Below are 20,391 nucleotides of genomic sequence, written 5' to 3'. Positions count from 1 at the left end.
AGACAGAGCCACTCACTTTTGCGCTTGACCTCCATTTCGGGCGCTTCCTCTCCTCAGGTGTGGACTTCGTCACAGTTTGTGTTATGCAGATATAGCAGTGCGCTTTTATCGTCTTTTTTTTTTTTTTACCCCGTCTGCGCTGTGGAAGAGGGTGTGTTCATGATGGCATAATTCAATACGAGCATATAACACGTGCTACCCCATTAGGCGTAGCCCCCCCAGATTTGATCTGACACCCCATGGTTTCGGCTCCGTTTTTCCTTTTTCATAAAAACTTATAGGCAGCGTCAAAACGAGAGCTTTTCTCAGCCCTCCTCAAAAGGTAAACAAAACCTTTCACTCTCTCCAATGGTATAAACTGTGGCGCTCACGCGTAATAAAAATAAAAAATTACAAAATGGGAGAACGGTGTGCTTACACTACAACGTGGCAAACTATACACAGTAATGTGCGCGTCGAAAGTTTAACCTCGCGTGCCACTGCGGCTGCTTTACAATGTGGCAGACGGCGACCATCCCAAAGTTCGTCCGTCGAGAAAAGTGCAGTCATGGATACAAGCATTAGATCTACTTCTACTTTAATAACAACCACGAAACAAAGTTATTGCTTTCTTTTTTTGCCCATTTGTTACCCCTGTGCACGTTTTAAAATTGCATAGGGGTGACAGAATGACTAATTTTATGCGTGAAGAACCTTTTCTACTTGGTCTTCCCCGTAGAGGCACATGGATGGGTATGAGGTGGAAGGCGTTCGGCCGTACGAAAATACACCGTGGATCTGTGACAAGGTGGGCCACAAAAAATACGCGTCAGCTTCGCCCCCTGAACATGTGCTGTTTTTTCCCCACCGGCGTGTTCAACGTCAAGCAAGCAATTTTATCATTCGGAAAAGGAGCAAAATAGTGTTTTGTTTTATCTTCACATGTTTAACTTTTATGGTGAAGCGAACATAAAATAATAATTTGAACGGCGAAGCTTTCTTCAAATGATAAATCAGAAAAAAAAAAAAAAAAAGAAAAGGTATATATTCAATGACGCAGCCTTACGCAGCGCGGTGAGATATGCAAGTCGCGGAGGGGCTTCGCTCCTAAAAATGTGAAAAAAAAAAAAAAAAAAGCAAAAAAGGAGGCGAAACGAAATCGCGGCAATTATTCATAAACGGAAATATATATTTCCACGAATGAACCAATGCTGCAATTCGATTCATACGCGATTACTATTATGCAGCACGGATGTTTGCAGGTCGAGTAAGCAGGGGCAACACGCTGACAGAGGCACATGAATGCAAATAGCACACCCATTCGGTAGAGCCTCCATGGAAGTTTGACTTCTTTTTAATGACGCTTGCCTGAGATAGAAAAATGTTGAAAAAAAAAAAAGGGGCCTTCTACAATTTCTATCGTATTTATATCTGTATTTTTTGGGGGTTCACTTTTACTGTTATTTTTTGTTTTATTTTGTTTCGTTTTGATTTGAATTTATTTGGTTTGACTTGGTTTCATTTGGCATTCATTTGGGATTCATTTGGTTTGATTTGCTTTCATTTGCTTTCATTTGGGATTTATTTGGTTTGATTTGATTTAATTTAATTTGATTCTATTTGATTTATCTAGTTCGTTTTAGTTCTACAGCTTTTTTCATTCTTCATTTCGTCCTTTGACGGCTCTTTTGCCTCGCCCGCCGCTGCTCGATCCCAGGTGCCTCCTCATTCCATTCCAGTTTCTTCGCAGCTAGCGGTTCCCCACTTGTGGTGAAGGTGTATGCTTGAATGGGTAAAGGTGAACGTGCAGGTGAATGTGAATGCGAATGCCCTTTTTCTTCTTTGCTCCTCGAATGACGCGCCGCCACCCACTTCGCATATGCAAATAGGCAAAATTGAAGCAAGCGCAACGGACGAAACGGAGCCCACATCACTTCCTTTGCCTCACTTCCTCCACTTCACTGTAACCGAACTGAATTAATTTTTTTCCCTTTTGGCACCTTTTTAATGTTAACCTAAACGTATGCCACTGAGGCGAAGAATCAGGGACGAATAGAAAGCAACCAAACTGATAACTGCCCCGCCGACGGACCCAAGTGCAAATCGCCAACAGACCAGAGAGACCGTCGAATGGCACACTTCACACCTCCTGGCTGGCCTTATTGCTAGCTGCCCCATTTCTCCCTGGGGCATAGGAGAAACTTCATCCAAATACACGGAACCTGAATCAGGAGAAGGAAGGCACACGAAGAAGCAACTCAAATGCGCAGATAGGAACCAAGGCGGGTAGAACAAGCCCCAAATTATACGCACAGGGAATAACGCTCCATCGTGTCATGGAAACCCACCCCGAGTGCCTAGCTGTGCGCTAACGTCATCTTATATGTATACGCACATGCACCTCTACGTATGAGCGTCGACGTACATTTCGGAGGGGAGACATACACACAAAGTATTGCAGCAGACGCACGAACCATTGCGACAGACTCACGCTGATCCATTTCGGAAGAAGATTTTGCCATCTGTACGAACATCACGAGCGTAACGTGCAGCAAAAACGCAGCACTCGAAAAATGATACCTTATATTAACTTCCCTGAGTTACTGATCGTCCTGCTTTCGTCTTCCATTTGTACTCACCCGAGTTGTATGCGCGTATAGCTGCATTCTGCGCGGAGCGACAGGATAGGATCAGCCTCGAATCGACGCAGAGTCAGATTCGGCCCCCTCCGAGGAAATCCGAAGATCCCTTCGAAGGCATGCATGCAGGCTGCACCCACTTCCGCTGAGGAAGAGAAAAGGCACAGCCCAATTTTTGAAGGCAAAAGAGTTACCTCCCTTAAACTGCGTCCTTTCCCCCCTTTAACTAACCCAAGCTGTGAAGGGAAAAAAATGTCCCCTGCGAATTCAACCAAAATTTTTATTGGCAGCATCCCCAAGGATGTTACAGAGGTGAGTCGAGTCTGCCTCAATTTGTACCCACGCGCAGGATGGAGGCGAAAGAGGCTTCTATGCCACTGTGTCATTGTCCCATTGTGCGAGTCACTGCGGTCATCTTCCACGGTACCTTCATAGTGCATTCGAAAAAAGAAGAATACCTTGTGTTCCATTTGATGCATCGCTACTTTTCCCCCCTTTTTTCCCAGGAGGAGTTAAAAATGGAGGCCTCCAAATATGGCACCATCACCCAAGTGTACTACGTGCCCGCCACGGGCCAGAGCCCGAGGGGATGGGCATTCGTTACCTACAAGCAGAGGTCGGAAGCATACAAAGCCATCGAGGCTTTGGATTATAAGTGCATATTTCCTAACAGCCAGCGACCACTAGATGTCCGATTCGCTAGTTACAAATATAACGCCACGAACGAAACGCAAGCGGCGCCAAATAAAAACATTTGGCAGAAACACTTAACGTCTGATGGGCATCCATATTACTTCAATTCGGTAACTGGCTATTCCCAGTGGGAGAAACCGAAGGAGCCAGTTACTGCGCCCCCCTTAGTTATTCAGGGGAAGACTAACACCGTGGCGTCGTATGGACCTCCTGGCGCCAATGTGTTCGTCTTCCACGTGCCATCTCATTGGACTGATATGGAGTTGTACCAGGTTCGTCAATTGATTCGACCTCGTAGGTGTCGTACCTCACGTGATGTGGCCACACAGAGGGAAAAGTATACCCACCCGATGTGCTACCCCGATCGGTGCCAAAAGAAAGAAAAAAAGGGCGTAACTCTCCCCACAGTTCACACCCACTGTATTTGCTCATATAAACGTCTCACTACCACCCCCTCTGCAGCACTTCCAACACTTCGGCTACGTAGTGAGCGCGCGAATTCAAAGGGACTCCAATGGGAGAAATAAGGGCTACGGGTTTGTTAGCTTTAACAACCCAGAGTCAGCTTTGAATGCCATCAAAGGAATGCATGGATTCTACGTCTCCGGCAAGCACCTAAAAGTGCAGTTAAAAAAGGGAGAGGAACACTATTTGCAGTTAAATGCCCCTGTGCAGCCGCACCTAGCTCCCCCGCAACCCTACACAGTGCAACAGCCCCTCATGGGGCCCCCCCACCAGCCTTACATGACCCCTATGATTTATGGCAGTATGGATTTGACGAACCAGATGCGCTACAACAACACGTATTCGTTGAGTAGGTAGGGGGGGGTTAAGCCTCTTCGACGGGGGATAATACCTCTCCTACGAACACGCACATGTATGACTAGGTATGGCCATATGTAGTCACGTCAAAAGTAGGCGCTCCACCTGTGCGCGCTCCCTTTTAATCTTCCACTGTTTTTCATGTTAAACGAAGGGAACGTTCGGGATCACTCCCTATTTGCACCCCGCCAGAGGGAGGAGCCCCTCTCCTTCCCTATATCCGCCCCATCTTTGTTGCTGCTTTGTCCCTTTTTTCGTTGATTCTCCCCCTTTTCCGCCCGTTCGTTATCCTTTTTTTTTATTTTTTCTCACCCCCTTTGTTTTTCCTTCCCCCCCTCTCTCTACACTGTATGACTTAAGAGTAATTTTTCTTTTTTTTTTTTTTTTAATCTCTTCCCAAATTAACGACACATTAGAAAAGTTTGTTTTTGACAAAAATGGAAATATATTTTTTTGCCACTCCTGTTGTGTGATTAGGAATGTGTGCAGTTTGGGGGTCTTCCTCGCATCCGTCTTGACTGACCCACGTTATATTATGTCTCCATTTTTAACACCTCTCAACAGGAGGAAGTGTGTTCTATCTCATAATTTCGCCTCTCATCATTTAGTTAAAATGATCACCGTGATAAGTGACTTATCTCCGTTGAGTACTCCTTCTTTGGGAGACATACCCTCTGTCGTTCATAAATCAGTTTAGCAAGGCGCACACTGGGAGGGGAGACTCATGACCCGACGATCAGACACCTTTCGAAGGTGAGCTGTGTGGTGTTCCAACGAGCGCCCTTCTGTGGGGGAAAAAATACTCGTAACTGTCTTCACAAAATAAGGAGGCAAAGACGCAGCGTTATGCGGCTTTGTCAAAACGGTGGTTAGGCTGTTACAAAACTGGGCAGAACATATGTATCCCCCCACGTGTGCATGCATTTTTTTTTCTCACCCATGGGGGGATGCAGAAGTGGCAGAGGGGTAGATCCACCGGGGGGGGATGGAGGCGTCGAGCCCATCCACGAGTTTGGAAAAAAAAATACGATGTTGAAAATATACAGTTCAAAATATACGGTTCAAAATGTGCACTGCAAAATGGAAAACAGTTGGCAACTGCGGGGGATGTACTTCTAATATGAGAGACACTCCTCCAATGCCGTCTCATCTGCAGAGCGGGGTTCACCCCGTTGGCCTGCCCCCCTTCCCTTTTAGCCGCCCCGTTTCATCAGCCCAACTGATAAGACTACTCACCCTTTCGAGGAAAAGAAAAGATGTCTTTCGTCACACGGTCCAACTCAACCTCCACTACTTCAGCACCCCATAGTTTTCCAAGGAAGTGTAGAAGCTTCTCGTCAGGACTGCGCGCAGAGGAAGCGATCAGCTGGGGGATCTCCAACACGTTCTCGTTTTGCACCATTGGGGGAAGGCAAAATAGGAGGGGTATAAATCGACATACGGTTTTGCATCCTCGTGGTTGACAATTTTTTGTTTTTTTTTTTTTTCTATCATCATTTTCTCAATGGAGAACACAAACGTCCGTGAATCTCCCCTCGTTGCCTGCCTCGCCAATTTTTTTTTTCCCGTAAAAACCTCTAGAAGTTACACAAATCTCGTGTAGTGGTACCGACGACTGTGAAGTGGGCACGGGTGGCCCCTCCAACTTGATATTCGGAGAGAGTACAAAATATAGGCACCTGTAGGTCTGCAAATATGAGTGAAGACTTAATTAGCCCAACAGAGGGGTAGCCACACAAGCGCCATTTGCCATATTCGCGCCATTCATGTGATTTACCCTATTCACTCCATTCACGTGGGCGCGCGCTGGGAAGAAGGCAACATGGATTACAGAAGCGAACAGCTGGCAGAAAGGGAGAGCTTGTCACTTTTGTACGAATGTACCAATGAATTTATTTGCGTGGACGAACAGAATTTTAAAATCCTAATTGAAAATAAAGCCAAGAAAATCTCCTTCTACTTGCTGTTCCAGCACACGGAACGTTACCCGGACGAAGCCCCCCTATGGAAGATCGTCGAAGGTAGAAGATTGGTGGAGGGAGTATCTACGCCAATTTGTTCTGTTCCCATTTGGAGGAAGACCCGCCTCATGCAACGGACATGTAACACATAGTACAGTGTTTCGTGTCCTTATGCATTTGTGTGCGTCAGTGCTAGGCCTTCCAAGGGGAACCGCCCCTTTTGCCAAAGCTGCTGCGTTTTTAATGTCTATATGTGTATATAAATTTTTTTTTTTCTTTTTTCACCTGTTCAGGCAAAAATCTCACCAACAGACTGCGCGAAAATGTGGAGCAACAAATTCGAGAGACGGTGGAAAATAACTTGGGCTACAGCATGATTTACAACATTGTGGAGAATATAAGAGTAAGACAAGGGGAGGGACAATCCGAATTCTTTCGAGCAATCACACATGTTTTTTCTTTGTGTATCGTATGGTCGCTTTTATCCATTTATCTGTTCTCGGGGTTATTTAAGACGGCACGAAAGTATTCTCCCCACGTTATCTTATCCGACGCGTGCTTTTTTTCCCCCCTTCTCCTTGCCCCTTTTCTTTTACAGTCCTACTTGTCCGAAGACATCGAAGAAAAATCCATGTACGACGAAATGCTGGAGAGGAAACCCAAGGAGGGTGAAGAAATGAACGATGAGGACTCGGATGACAAGATGGGCGCAGACGATTATGAGAACGTTTTGGAGTTGAAAGAACTGTGTGAAGAACGGGTGCGTCTTCGCTTGCTTATCAATACTCACGAGTGTATCCACCTGCACATATGCATGATCGTACATTCCTGTGTTTATATCGCGGCCCCCGTGTGACACCTGCTCGCGCGATGTCTCTTCCACCTCCTCCTCCAGTACCGAGTAACCGAGGACGAATTCGACGCGTGGCGCAAGGAGTTTTACAAAAACATTTTCTCAGAAATAAAAAATACCAACATGTCGGATAACCCCACAGGGCGGGAGCTCTTTGAGAAGGGAAAAATTAACTTGACCGATGCAGAATTTGAGGACGGTAAAAGAAAAAGGAAGTTGGTATCGGTCGATTCCACATTATGCCGCTCATCATCCGTGCACTCCTCACCACGCCGCTCTTCGCTCTTCATTTTCCTTCCCAGGTGACGCGAAATGGTGCAACGAAGAATTATTCTGCGACCTTGACTTGGACGTGTGACCACGAGCATGCGGATATCTTAGCGCACTTCCCCGGGGAGCGAATATACAACACTACCATTCCTACACAGTTACTCTTTTCACGTTGCAATTTGTGCAAATCCCCCCAACGTGACGTGACAGCCCTACCCCTTTTTTGTTCCCACGTGTCCATTCGGATGAGCATCCCTTTTAATAGGCAATTCGACAGGCGCTAGTTTCATTAACACACAGGTTCTTATACTTTATCTCTTTTTCTGCTTCACCTTCTTGAAGCTTCCCTTTTTTGACGAGAATGTTTGTTTCGATCTCCCATTTTTTTTTTTTTTTCCTCGCCGCAGACAACTGCGAACTGGTGAGTACTTCACCCGATGAACATTCCTCTTACGTTATCTTTACGATAAATGTTAGAGGAGTAAACAAAATAAAACTGGATGTTGTTTTATTTTGTTTTATTTGTTCCTATTTTTTCTTATTTTTTCTTATTTTTTCTTATTTTTTCTTATTTTTCTTATTTCATTTTATCCCACCCCGGCGACTGCCCCACTGCGCGCACCTGGCATGAACTGTTCCGATCGCTGCGGGAGGGAGCTAAAAATGAGAAAAAAAAAAAAAAAGATATAGCACTTCGCAACGTAAACTATAATACGCGTGGTACAGCTGCAAACTGCATTTTGGGAGCAGCCACTTATCACCGATGCGCTGACAGCAACGGCCACCCTTTGATCTTAAAACGAATTAAACCAATAAATGACGCTGGGCCATAGGAAGGCGTGTATATTTCTCCTCGTGCAGGTCGCATTTGGGTAGCCCTTCAGCACGAAGTGGTCGCGCAGCAGTAAGCAAAATTGGGCACATTCGTCTAAGCGATGTTGCCGAGAGTCATGTGGCTTGCGACACTTATGATACGCGTCACATGGGACGCAACACATGGTATTGCTTCCTCAGGTATGCATATCATGGTACGCGCTTTTTGCCTTTTTTTGTTACCTCCCTCCCCCGCTGGGCTCTCGCTCCCGGTTCGAATTGAAGGTTACGAGAGGGGGATGCCCATGGGGGGAAGTGCGGCGTGCGCATCAGGGCCAGGCTGGTATACCACCCCCTGTTTCCACACCGTTGCTGAGTTGTTAAATTCCCGCACGCAGGATTTTTAAACCTCATTTCGTTTGTATCACCGTCTAGGTTTACACTTACGCCTACGTTTATGTTTTTTTTTCGTCCCTGTAACTTCTTTTTTTTGTCATTTTTTTTTTGTCTCACCGCGTCTCCCTTGCAAAGGATGGGGAACACGCTATACAGCAGCACAGGGTGCAGCACCACCCAGTTGGACGATATTTACGCCAAGTATTTAAATAACCTCTACAACATTTATAGTTACTTGTTTAAGTACGAGCATTTCGTTTTTATGAATTGCTATGCGTTGAATTCCTTTTGCCATGTTTTGGAGGTAGGTCTCCCCGTAGTCGAAGCGTTCCGCGCGTTTGTCCAAGCGACCCGGACGTGAATCGCTACCAACGTGTAATGTAACCGAGGTGCCACGTCACCCACCTCTCGCACCATACACCTGTCGCACCATACACCTGCCGCCCTACCCACCTGCTGCACTCCCCACTCATGCAGGGCATCAACAACAACGAGGGGCACGTGCTCATAAAAGTGTTCAAGCTGAGAGGCGAAACGCAGAAAATAAAAAGAATCCTGTACACGCTGAAGTTTCTCTTCTCCTTTGACCTCTTCCCAAATGTGTAAGCGTCTCGAGAGAGGGAGCACGCGGAGGAGGGGCCCAAGTGGCTTCGTCTTCCACTGCTTCTGTGCCGTTTTGCCGCCACTCCGCTATGCCGCTATTCCTCTATGTCGCCATTCCGCTATGCCGCCATTCCCCTATGCCGCTGTTCCCCCCCTAGGCTGCCCTACAACCGAATGAGTGTGTACGAAAACAACATTTACATCTACAGAACGTTTGTGTTTAAGAGTCTCGATCACTACCTCTTCAACGAGAGGAAGAAGAAGCCCTTCAGCCACTTCTTCTTGTTTCAGATTTTTCTTGCGATTATCCAGCTGCACTCGCTTGGTATTTACCATGGCCATATAAAGAGCGAAAACTTTCTCCTGCAGAACAACATGCACATCCTCATAACGGACATAAACATATTGAACAAATATCTGTACTTCATTCCAGGTGTTGGGTATGTGTCTGACTTCACCTAGAAGAGGTGACTCACTTGAGCACTGCAGTGTCCATACGTCTCTGCACGCTGCGTTTACTGCCTCTATACATGCCGCTTCTGGTGCCTCCCTTCCTCCTACACAGGTGCGAAGACAAGTGGAGCGGCCTACTGCAGCGCCTGCAGAGGCTTCAGGACGATGTCTTCAACCTCGGGATCCTGCTCCTTGAAATTATGCTCTGCGATAAAAGTGTCTCGTACGCATTCCTGAAAGAAAACTATCATGACAGGAACGAGTGCAACTTCTATCGGGGTAGAAGTAAACAAGGCATGTTCCAATTTGTAGGAAGTGCAAACGGGGAAGAGAAAACCGTCGGAAAAGGCCAAACCAGTGCTAAGGTCAAAAGAAAGAAAAAAAAAGAAGATAGACACTGTCGCTTTCCCAGCAATGGCAGCGTGGAAAGTGCGGATCGAATAATGGACCTATCGACAAAGAAGACGAGCCACAACTTCGTGCACGCCCTCTCCCTACCCTTTATAAATAAGAGGATAAAAAACGAGGAGGAGAGTTATTTTCAAGAAAACAAGCACGTCAAGATGAATATAGACAAATATAGACATTACAATTACCACTACATTAATAGCGTCAATTATATTAACATCTACAACGACTTCTACAACAATGGGACGTTGCATCCTGTGAGTGAAAACAACTCGCAGAGGGAAAGCCTCACTGATGGAGGCAACCTCGAGAATGAGGTTCTTTATAGGAGTAGGACTGCTCTATACCGGCGAGGGGATGTGGCCGATTCGTTGGGGACATCTCCCCATGCATACAGTGCTTACGAGGTGCTCGGGGGAGAGACCAAGGGAGGGAGGAGGAACAGGGCCACGTACAGCGGACTCGATTTCCACGTGCCGCGAGAGTGGAGCTCCAGTAGCTGCGGCAGCTCAGGCAGTTTCAGCAGCTTCGAGGAGGCGGCAGATCCGGAGGTGAAGCAGTCCCCAATTGGCGCTGCGAAGGGTGGCGGGGGAGAGATTGGCTTGGGAGACATTGACGCTGCAAAGGGCTCCGGGGGACAAAGGGAACGAGCGCCGCCCCCTCGCAGACGCGGCAAACAGACGGAGAAAAGAGAGAAGGGAGTACCCTACAAAATCTGGAAAATTGTTAACGTAGTAAAGCACCCATTCATCGTCTACTCCCTGATCAATCACTTCTTCCTACAGAAGAGAAATAACATTTTTAAAATATTCCAATATTGGTCCTATTATGTCTTCCCGAGTACTTACAAATATGTGTTTTTTCCTTTGACGATTTTGCATCTGCACCCGGTGTTTAAGAATGCCGACTTCTTTATCCTGCTGCTTCATTTTAACTTGCCGTTCATTTTGTTTCACCTGGATTTATTTGCACGAAAGGAACGGGACAAATATGATATGCTAAAGATGGGGGGCAGGGAAAATAGGGAAGACGCAAAGAGTACGTGTAGGATTAATCAGCGGAGGTGCCACGCACGTGATGGAGGTGGCAGTTCGGAGGACACACACCCGTCGTTAAGGTGTACACAGGGAACAAAAGAGCCACCTCAGCAAACGGTGCAGCAGACGGTGCGGCGGAGGCAACGACAGGGGCCGTACGCGGGTCGCCTCGCCCACTTCGTGGACGTGGTAGGGGAGTTCACCACGGGCGTTAACAAGCGGCAGATGGAGGCCTACATCAGGGACAGTGATTTGGGAGACCTCGTGAAGATGCAGCTGCTGCAGCAATGGCGCGCGAACAGGCGAGAGGCCAAGGGGAGAAGAGGCCGAACCAGGGGAGAGTACAACTCGTCGTGCCACTTCCCGTTTCCCACCCTATCGTATCAGAACGCCCACCAATTTTACAGAAACTTCTTGGTCTTCTACAAGACGATCTTTAATGCAATTTTTCACCAACAGCAGAGCTACATTGATATATTTAGCAGCTTGGAAATCTGCAAGAGGGGCATTTACGCGCCCCTCTTTCGAGCAGCCTATATCAGGCGAGGTCCTCACCACCGGGGCAACAATCCAAGGAGGCGGAACAATCCCTGCAGGTGGAACAATACAAACAAGCTGAAGCATCCCAATGGTTTCCGCCCCCCGAAGTGGAGCTTCAACGAAGACATACTCCAACTAGCAAACATGATAATCGTCTCGTACTGCTCCCTTGCATACGAGTCCACCAAACTGCTTTGCCTCGAAATGCTCTACTGCATAATTTCCCACCTCAACGACAGTACCCTGAACAGAGAACTGGCCTCTTTCCTACTTTTTTGTATGAACAAATCAGGTGAAAAATTAAAAGTTATAGTCATCAAATGTTTTTACAAAATTATGCACAATGAAAATGCTTACGAACATATGTACTCCTACGTGGAAAAATTCTTGCCGTCCTTTTTCTCGCTCAAGGACAGTAAAGAAAAAATGGAGAAATATTTTTATGTGAAATATTTACCGCTAATCGCCAATGTGACCGTTCAGTATATATATAATGCTAGTCTATTGAAGAAGGGAGGGAGAAACCAGAAACAAATTTTAAAGGGGGAGCAGGATGGTCAGAAAAAAACGGGCCCTGATGAGGTCACCATCTCGGAAGTAAAACACATGGACATGTTAAAAACACTTCGCAACCAGCTAGTGCACATTTTAAAATACGCCACCGACGAAACTATCCTGTTTGAGTTTTACGAGCACCTAATTACCTTCTGCAAAATCATGAGCAAAAAATGGGTCAAGATTTACATCCTCCCTTATTTACTAGCAAATATTTACAAGACGAAGAATAGCTTTATCCGAGCTCTGGCCATTCGGATCACGCTGCGAATTATGTCCTACATTAATGACAGTGAAACGTACAAAATGATTTGTAGCTATGTGAACCCAATTCTCTTCGAAGGAAACGAATTGGCCATTCTTTTTTTGCTTTCGGAGTGTAACATCCTCCTGCAGAGGAATGCGCGCACGGGGGGGCGCTCCACTGCGGTTCCACCGAGTGGTTACCAAAGCGAAAGAATCGGAAGGAGCGAAATGAACCAACGGGGCGAAAGGGAAAAACCGGGCAAAAGGAACCAACAGGGCAAAAGGAACCAACAGGGCAAAAGGAACCAACAGGGCAAAAGGAACCAACAGGGCAAAAGGAACCAACAGGGCAAAAGAAACGAACGGGGCAGAAGAAACGAACGGGGCAGAAGAAACGAACGGGGCAGAAGAAACAAAAGGCGCATACTCTTCTTGCACAAACTTAAACTAAACCACCTCCGCAACCACCCCTCTGTAGCCATTCGCGATTTGGTACACACAATCCAGGGCAATCTGCTCCAAATGGCCACTTAACGCGCGAAGGAGAAAAAAAAATAAAAAAATTAAATAAAGTAAAAAAATAAAATAAAACGCTCATGTGTGGATCGATCTTTCCGCATAGACGCATATGTGCAGCTGCAAACCGTTCCGCCGATTTTTTTTTCGTGGCGCCGCATTGCTTAGCTAGCACAGCGTGGAGTGATGCTTTTTCCACGTTATCCATTTTGGCGCACTGCAATTCGTACGGCCATTCGCATTGCCATTAGCATTGCCGTTCGTAGTGCTCACCGAGGCGCTGTCTCCATTTGCATTTGTCTACCACCTCTCATTCCCCCCGAATCCGTTTGCAACACATAAGCACATTTGTAAAAAGGGAATTTTTTCTTTTTTTCCAAACCGCCTCACATATGGGGTGACCCCATTTCTATATCTCAGCATCTGCGAGACGGGGAACATATTCACTGTGCTGTGCACCAAGCACGTTTTAAGTTCTCAAACCAACTTGGCAAGTTTGTTCTCCTCTACGGGGTGGTGTAAGTATTATACACACACCAGCACATATATCTACGGCGGTTGATGGGTGGTCTTTTTTTTTTTTTTTTTTTTCATTTCGTTGAGAGTGACCGGGAAGAGCAGCGAAAAAGCGAAAGTTACCAAAATGGAAAAGGTGGCGAACGTTAGAGAAGTTCCTAGAATGGTCAACGCTCACGAGATATAGCCACTCGACGTCTCCTAACCGTGTTGAGTGTGCCATAACGGTACCGTTACACTTTTTTTTTTTTTTTTTGCATGCGCAGTGATATAACCCCTTTGAAGAAAATTCTCCCAACCACTTTGACAAAGATTTTTAAAATGTGGAAAAAAAAGAAAAAGAAAAAGGCAAAACAAACAAATACATTGTTACACTTTTTTAAACACCGCGCGGTGAACCTCAATGTTTGCAAATGTAGAAACATTTTAACGAATTTTTCTTTTTTTTTTTGTAACTGTTTCTTTTGTGTGTTGTAAATCTGTGCTGAAACAAGTACACTCTATGTATATTTACATAGCTTTAACAACACACCTCATTTTTTCACTTGTTCAACTAATGTCAGCATTTGTAGATTCAAAACACGCAAGCAGTTTTGCGCGAGCGATTACATTCTCCTCTTGTGCGCAGAATATACGAAAATGAGTTTACAAACTAGTTAATCAGTGTTCTTTTTCTTGCATGACTACGTGTGTGTGGGTATCCATGTGTGTAGTTTGATCTGACGTGCGCTTTGCGGAGTTCCCAACAGTTCTCAGCGTTATGGCGTTGGTGGTCGGCACTCCTCCAGATCGTAAACGTGTGTGTATATCTCTATCTACATATATGGATATATTTATGTACACCCCCCTGCTTGCACACACGCGTACAGACATACCGGGGAGTGCAGTGCGCTCACAGATGCGTGCACTTTTTTCACCCCGCGCATTTGATTACGTAAAAATCTGCGAAGTGACAAGCGGATTAAGTAATGAACTGTCATGTGTAAACAATAACAAAATTCTTTATGTGACACTCTCCTGTGGAGAAGAATAGTAGAAACATTCCTATGTTAGGAGAAAAACTTATATAAAGGTGGTCAGTACAACATAGTTTGTTCTACTCTCCCTTGGATGTTGTTTTTGCCAAACAAACGTGCACCCATTGTAAACTTGTGTTGATTGTCACTTTTTTGCGTTTTATTTTTTTCATTTTTTTCATTTTTTTTATTTTATTATTTTGTTATCTTATTATTTTATTATTATTTTTTTTTATTAAGAAAAATTTGCATTACTTGCCAGCAATTTTTCTGTTTCTTACTCTGCTTTGCCACCTCACTTAACGTTACAACACGTGTGTTCGTTCGTACGTTTGTTCTATTTACACATATTTGTACCTATGTCAATAATCAGAACGTACACACCTGCGTGAAGACTTTTAAGTGAACAATTTTTTCCGTTGCGTACTCTTCTTTGAAATGTACCTCTGACTAGGCGGAAAGAAAGAAGAAAAATAAATAAATAGAATAGAACAAAATAAAATAGAATAAAATAAGATAGAATAAAACAAAGCACAATAAGATAAGATAAAATAAAAAATTTCCATCCTACGCAGCGTTAAAAACAGAGAAATATTCTTGCCTGGTCAGGCAAATTTTGACACAATTTTTTAATTTTTTTTTGTTGTTTTTCTCCACCTTTACGTTAACTCTCCCATTTTGTAACCCTCCTATCGCTGCGAAAAATGGAGGTACTGCAAGACATGCAACGACTGGACAGGCGGATTATGGAGATCAGAAATCTGCGAAAATTGATTGACGAGAAGCTAGACATTGACCTTAACGGAGATGTGGGAAGTTACCTGAACGCTCTAGCCAATTTTCACCTTTTGGAAAAAAAAAAAAAAAATTCCAAATTGGTGGTAAGCTCCGAGGAACTCAGAAGCTGCGGCAACAAAAAGGGCCGAAGGAAATCGAGAAACAGCATCTCGTCGAATATGGGCGAGCGAGGAAGGAAAAACGAAAATAGGAATAGCAACTCGAACGGAAACGGCGGGAGTCGCGATGGGGGCCGCGCCGGAGGAAGCGCAGGAAGCGGCGGGTACAGCGGAGGAAACGGCGACGATCGTGATAATCGTGACAATCGCGATGATCGTGACAGCGATGACGAGGAAAAGGGAACCCCCCAAAGTGACGACGACCAGGACAATGACAAACCCAAGAAGGCCAAGAACAAAAAAGAAGGTCAGGAATCCGAAGAGGAGAAAGAGCGAGGAGGAGAAGCAGCAGTCGAAGGGGCAAGCCAATTAACCGAAGAAACGTACGACTATGCGGGCGAAGTGACTCAAAGAAAGAAGCTCGAGCAGTTGAAGTTGTCAGGGGGCATGCAGCTGATCGTGACCCCCGAAATGGTCAATGCACAGATGAGTACAGAAGAGGCACAGGAAAAAATAGCAAACACTGATGAGGACAACGACATAATTAACATGATTAACGACAACGCGTCGTCCATTCGGGAATCCAGCTTTGAAGATTCGCACATCAAGGCCTGCCTGTTAGAAAATAACTTGGGGGTTCCCAGGATATCACCAGAGGAGGCTCAAAAGATCGGGAAGAAAATCGTGAGCAACCCGTATACGGCCACCAGTTGTGAGGCAGAAACGGATGAGCAGTACGCACGGGGAGACACCCTTGGGGAGAGCGGCATTCGGGAGGGCGGTATTGGGGTGAATGGCATCGAGGAGGGCGATATTGAGGAGAGTGGTATTGAGGAGAGCGGCACAATGCAAAAAGGGGGAGAGGACCTTCCAGGTTCCCAACTCAGGCGCTACAAGACCGAGGCCATCAACAAGTGCATCCAAAGGCAGCAGACGAAGATAAAGCTAAACAACGTGTTGACCGAGCTCAGGTTTAAAAGCACACACCAAATTGAGTACCCCAAGGGAGAAGACTCGGAAGAGCAGAGCCTATCCGGAAGAGACATGAACGATGGTTTGAACTGTATGAAGACGCAAGAGAAAAACTCTCACACGAATGATCAGCAACAAGGAAGCTTCAACGACGCCAATGGACAAGACTACACCGACTTTGTTAAACACTATGCAACACGCGCTGGAAACTTCTACAGAGATGTGGCGAAACCAAAAGTTGAAAAAATGATGAATTCACAGTCGCAATCGTTTGCACTAAAAAATCCGTATAGGAATGGAGCAGATTTATCGAACCTCTATGACAGTTACGAATTTCACAGATCATTGTCTACCTCTATGCAAAATGGAGACACGAAGAGAGAAGCAGACGATTGTAACTTAACTAATTACCTGACCTGTTCAGGCGATAAGCAGATAAATAAATACTTCGAAGAGAACATGAACTGCTTGACTAATCCATTGGCCGAAATGAAAAAGTACATTCCTACCCATTTGGGCTATTACGAGAAATTTAATTACTCCAAGGCGCTGGACACGATTAGGAACTACGACTGCACGAATGCCAAGGAGTATGTCCAAAATTATGACTGTGTGCAGGGCGCGCGCGCGTTTGTGGAGGAGAACATCTGCGGGGGGGGCGTGGCACGGGTGACGGAGCACGTCAATTTGGAAAACATGAGAAAGCACGTCAGTCTAGAGAACGTACGAAAGCATGTCAATTTGGAGAACGTACGAAAGCATGTCAATTTGGAGAACGTACGAAAGCACGTCAATCTAGAGAACGTACGAAAGCATGTCAATTTGGAGAGCGTACGAAAGCACGTCAATCTAGAGAACGTACGAAAGCATGTCAATCTGGAAAATGTGAAGAAGCACGTCAACCTGGCGGGCTTGGCCAATCGCATCAACATAAGAAGCATCACGGAGCACATCAACGTGGAGCACCTGAAACAGCGCCTAAGAGCAGAGGGACTCCTGAATGCACAGTGCTTCGGTGCGAATTACAACATCCTCGGAGAGGAATACAAGAACTATGTTAATAAGTACATCGAGGAGGTGAAGAAATCTCTTCATGAACAGAAGGAACACTACACACAAGGCGCCAACTGCAATGCACACCTGATGAATAATAAGTTTGTCAAACTAGCTGCAAAGAACATTTGTAATTTGGGAAACGTTTACCCCAGAGGTAAAGGCAAATTTCACTGGAACAATCATAAGAGGTACATTGTCTTCAATCATAGGAGGTATGTCAGGTTGTTTGATGCATGCTACAAAAAGAGGGTCCAGTCGGTGAAGAAAAAAATCAAGGTGAATAAGGAATTTTTTGACCACTACTTTAAAGCGTGCACAATTGATTTTAATAATGACAAGGACATGGAGTCAAATGATGTGTCCAGAAGTGCTGCCTCCCTCTTTGACTATGGCAACATCGAGATCAATTCGCTCGAACAAGGCAGTTCTCTAAACCTATCGGACATGCGTCTTCCGTCGGTATTTAACACTTCCGGTTCTGCGTCCAACCTGCAGAGGGCAAATAGTAATGGTGACTCCGAAATGGTGGGAAGTTTGCAGGGCAACTCGAAGGAAGGGGAAAAGAGATCCAACGGAGACACGGGGGAAGATGCATACGGTGATGCTTCCGCTGATGCATATAGTGATACTTACGATTACGCCAACGTGGACGATGAGGAAGTAAACATCCCCTGCTTCCCACAGAGGGGACAGAGACTGAGGCATTTAAAGGGAGTCCTCCCAGACAGTGGAGGAATCGAAAGCGACATCATTTACGATCAGCAGAAAAATATCTTCTTCGACTTTAACGACAATGCTTATGTGCACGTTAAGGGGAACTTATATTTCAACGTCAAGGATAGATTATTTTACGAAATTGAGTACCCCGATGATTTCTCCTACGAAAATGTCAGGAAGGGGCTGCTCCAATTCGGCCACTTCCTCGTCACGGAGAAGTATGCGCCCTGCAAACTTATCATGCGACTCTGCACCCGGTTTAATGCGTTCATGTACAACTTCCTCCGTGTCCACAAGTACAACGTTTTTTACGCGGACAGGGAGAACATCGTAGAGATCATCATCAAGTGAGGGAGTGGAAACCCGATTGGAAGCGTCGTTGGAGACGTCATTGGAGGCGTTGTTGGAGGCATCGTTGGAGCCGCGATTGAAAGCGCGACTGTGTTTGCCTCAGTGCGTCTTCCCCACGTATTTTTTTTTTATTTTTGTTTTTTTACTTTCCCCGAGCGCCTCCCTACAAACGAACCGCGCTCACCCCACGTGTTTTTTTTTTTGTTCTTTTATTTACTTCCCCTGAGCGTTTCCTAAACGTTTACCTCGCCCTTCTGCACGTGGGCGATCCATATGTCTTTGTTTCCCCTTTGTGAGGGTTAAAAAAAAGAAGAAAAAAATTCCAACCCATTTTGTCTGTACTTTCTTAAAAAAAAGAAAAAATTGTAATAACACATTTCAAATTTTGTAACCCATTTGGCTAGTTCAACATAATGTGACCCCTTTTTTGAGTGCTTAAAAAAGGAAAGCGCTACCCATTTGATGGGCTATACTTGGACGTGATTTCTCCCTGCGGGGGGTGACACGGAAAACCTTACGTGTTCCGTTATGTTGTGGCAATCCAGGCCACGCGAAGGGCGGCCGAGTCGCAATGGAGAGCCTAGCTGCGCCAACCCGCTTACGCAAAAAAAGGAAAAAAAAAAAATTACGACACTGCTTTCAGCGCGTAGGGTGGAGGCAGACATAGCTACACGTATGCGCACCTGTGTAACTATATCTTCCCCCTTACAACTCGCCCAGAAAAATCGTCTTGTCTGACGAGCAGGACGCCACAATCTCCTCATAGGGGTGAAACGCAACGTCGTTTATGGTGCTCGTATGACCGGGCAAGGTGTACTTTAGCATCTTCTGCTTGTAGTCATAAATGTAGAGATGGTTGTCTCCGCTTCCACAGGCAAGCAAGCTGTCGTTATTGAAAGACAGTTTTATCAAATTGTAATCGATGTTAAACCTCGGTGCTGGCAGATGGAATAATAGTTTCTCGTCACAGGGGAAGGGCTGAATGTCCCAAAAGCAGATCGTCTCGTCTGCACTGAGGGATGCCAAGACCGTCTCTTCGTCGTTTATAGCTAGGCCGCTTATGTAATGCTTGTGCCCTGTAAAGGTGTCTTCTAACTCTCCACTGCTAACGCCATATTTGCTTATTTTATCGTCCACAGAGGAGACGTAGAGAGATTCCCCCTTCTTGTCTGAGCAGATAGCTAAAAATGGATAGTCATAGCTGATCGTGTGAACCCACTTTTTGCATCTAAAATCCCAAACTTTTACAGTGGAATCATCACTACAGGTGGCAAACAAATTGTAATTAATCACATCCAAGCTGTTAACGATGCTTGTGTGTCCCTTAAAACTTCTCACTTTGACTTCATTTTCTATGTCCCATAGGAAGGCATTGAAATCTGCCGATGCGCTGCATATGTGTGTGTCGTCTCGGCACCACTTGGCTTGCAACACTGCGTTTTTATGTCCCCTTAAAACGCTCAGCGTTTCGCACTCGTTGTATACACTGTGCACCATTATCGTCATGTCGAAGCTGGAAGACGCGATGAACTTCCCGTCGGATGAGAAGTTCACTGAGTACACTTCCCCCTTGTGGCTGCTTATCAGCATATTGGGGAAATACAGCCCCGTTTTTCTTTCTCCTCCTCCTGGTCCGGGGGCCGCTCCTAGGCCCGCTTCTCCTCCTTCCCTTTCCTCGGCGACCAGTCCGTGCGGCTTCGCCTGCACGATTTCCATGTTGTGGGGGAGCGGCAGGGGAGCGGCAGGGGAGCGGCAGGGGAGCGGCAGGGGAGCTGCAGGGGAGCTGCAGGGGAGCTGCAGGGGAGCGGTGGGAAAACGACACGTTGTTGACTTGAAGTGGTGGTTCCCCCTCCCCTATGCTCAAAATGGCCTGTTTTAGTTCCCCTCGAAATGTCCTGTTACTTCCCCTCGAAATGTCCTGTTACTTTCCCTCGAAATGTCCTGTTACTTTCCCTCGAAATGTCCTGTTACTTCCCCTCGAAATGTCCTGTTACTTCCCCTCGAAATGTCCTGTTACCTCCCCTCGAAATCTCATACTACTTCTTCATTCCTTCGGGCCACCTCATTCTACGCGCGTGGTGCG

General features: G+C 45.9%; 5 protein-coding genes across 5 annotated transcripts; 4 read left to right on the top strand and 1 right to left on the bottom strand.

Annotated features, from left to right (window-relative positions):
• Nucleotides 1-2,870: 2,870 nt before the first annotated feature.
• Nucleotides 2,871-4,133, top strand: C922_02642 (hypothetical protein; the record flags this gene model as incomplete). Its single annotated transcript, XM_008818241.1, has 3 exons — nt 2,871-2,930; nt 3,125-3,583; nt 3,774-4,133. The coding sequence occupies 3 exons, from the start codon at nt 2,871-2,873 to the stop codon at nt 4,131-4,133; spliced, it is 879 nt and encodes a 292-aa protein (XP_008816463.1).
• Nucleotides 4,134-5,955: 1,822 nt separating this feature from the next.
• Nucleotides 5,956-7,305, top strand: C922_02641 (hypothetical protein; the record flags this gene model as incomplete). Its single annotated transcript, XM_008818240.1, has 5 exons — nt 5,956-6,154; nt 6,388-6,497; nt 6,693-6,854; nt 6,990-7,146; nt 7,250-7,305. 5 exons carry the CDS (start codon nt 5,956-5,958, stop codon nt 7,303-7,305), a joined length of 684 nt encoding a protein of 227 aa, XP_008816462.1.
• Nucleotides 7,306-8,562: 1,257 nt separating this feature from the next.
• Nucleotides 8,563-12,802, top strand: C922_02640 (serine/threonine protein kinase; the record flags this gene model as incomplete). The annotated part of the gene is made up of 4 exons (XM_008818239.1): nt 8,563-8,730; nt 8,904-9,028; nt 9,188-9,475; nt 9,595-12,802. 4 exons carry the CDS (start codon nt 8,563-8,565, stop codon nt 12,800-12,802), a joined length of 3,789 nt encoding a protein of 1,262 aa, XP_008816461.1.
• A 2,218-nt stretch (nt 12,803-15,020) lies between these two features.
• On the top strand, nt 15,021-18,308 carry C922_02639 (hypothetical protein; the record flags this gene model as incomplete). Its single annotated transcript, XM_008818238.1, has 1 exon — nt 15,021-18,308. One exon carries the CDS (start codon nt 15,021-15,023, stop codon nt 18,306-18,308), a length of 3,288 nt encoding a protein of 1,095 aa, XP_008816460.1.
• Nucleotides 18,309-19,013: 705 nt separating this feature from the next.
• Nucleotides 19,014-20,024, bottom strand: C922_02638 (hypothetical protein; the record flags this gene model as incomplete). Its single annotated transcript, XM_008818237.1, has 1 exon — nt 19,014-20,024. The coding sequence occupies one exon, from the start codon at nt 20,022-20,024 to the stop codon at nt 19,014-19,016; it is 1,011 nt and encodes a 336-aa protein (XP_008816459.1).
• Between the last annotated feature and the right edge of the window lie 367 nt (nt 20,025-20,391).

Source organism: Plasmodium inui, assembly GCF_000524495.1.
Source record: "Plasmodium inui San Antonio 1 unplaced genomic scaffold supercont1.9, whole genome shotgun sequence".
NCBI lineage: Eukaryota > Apicomplexa > Aconoidasida > Haemosporida > Plasmodiidae > Plasmodium > Plasmodium inui.
This window is presented reverse-complemented; position numbering and strand designations above follow the sequence as displayed.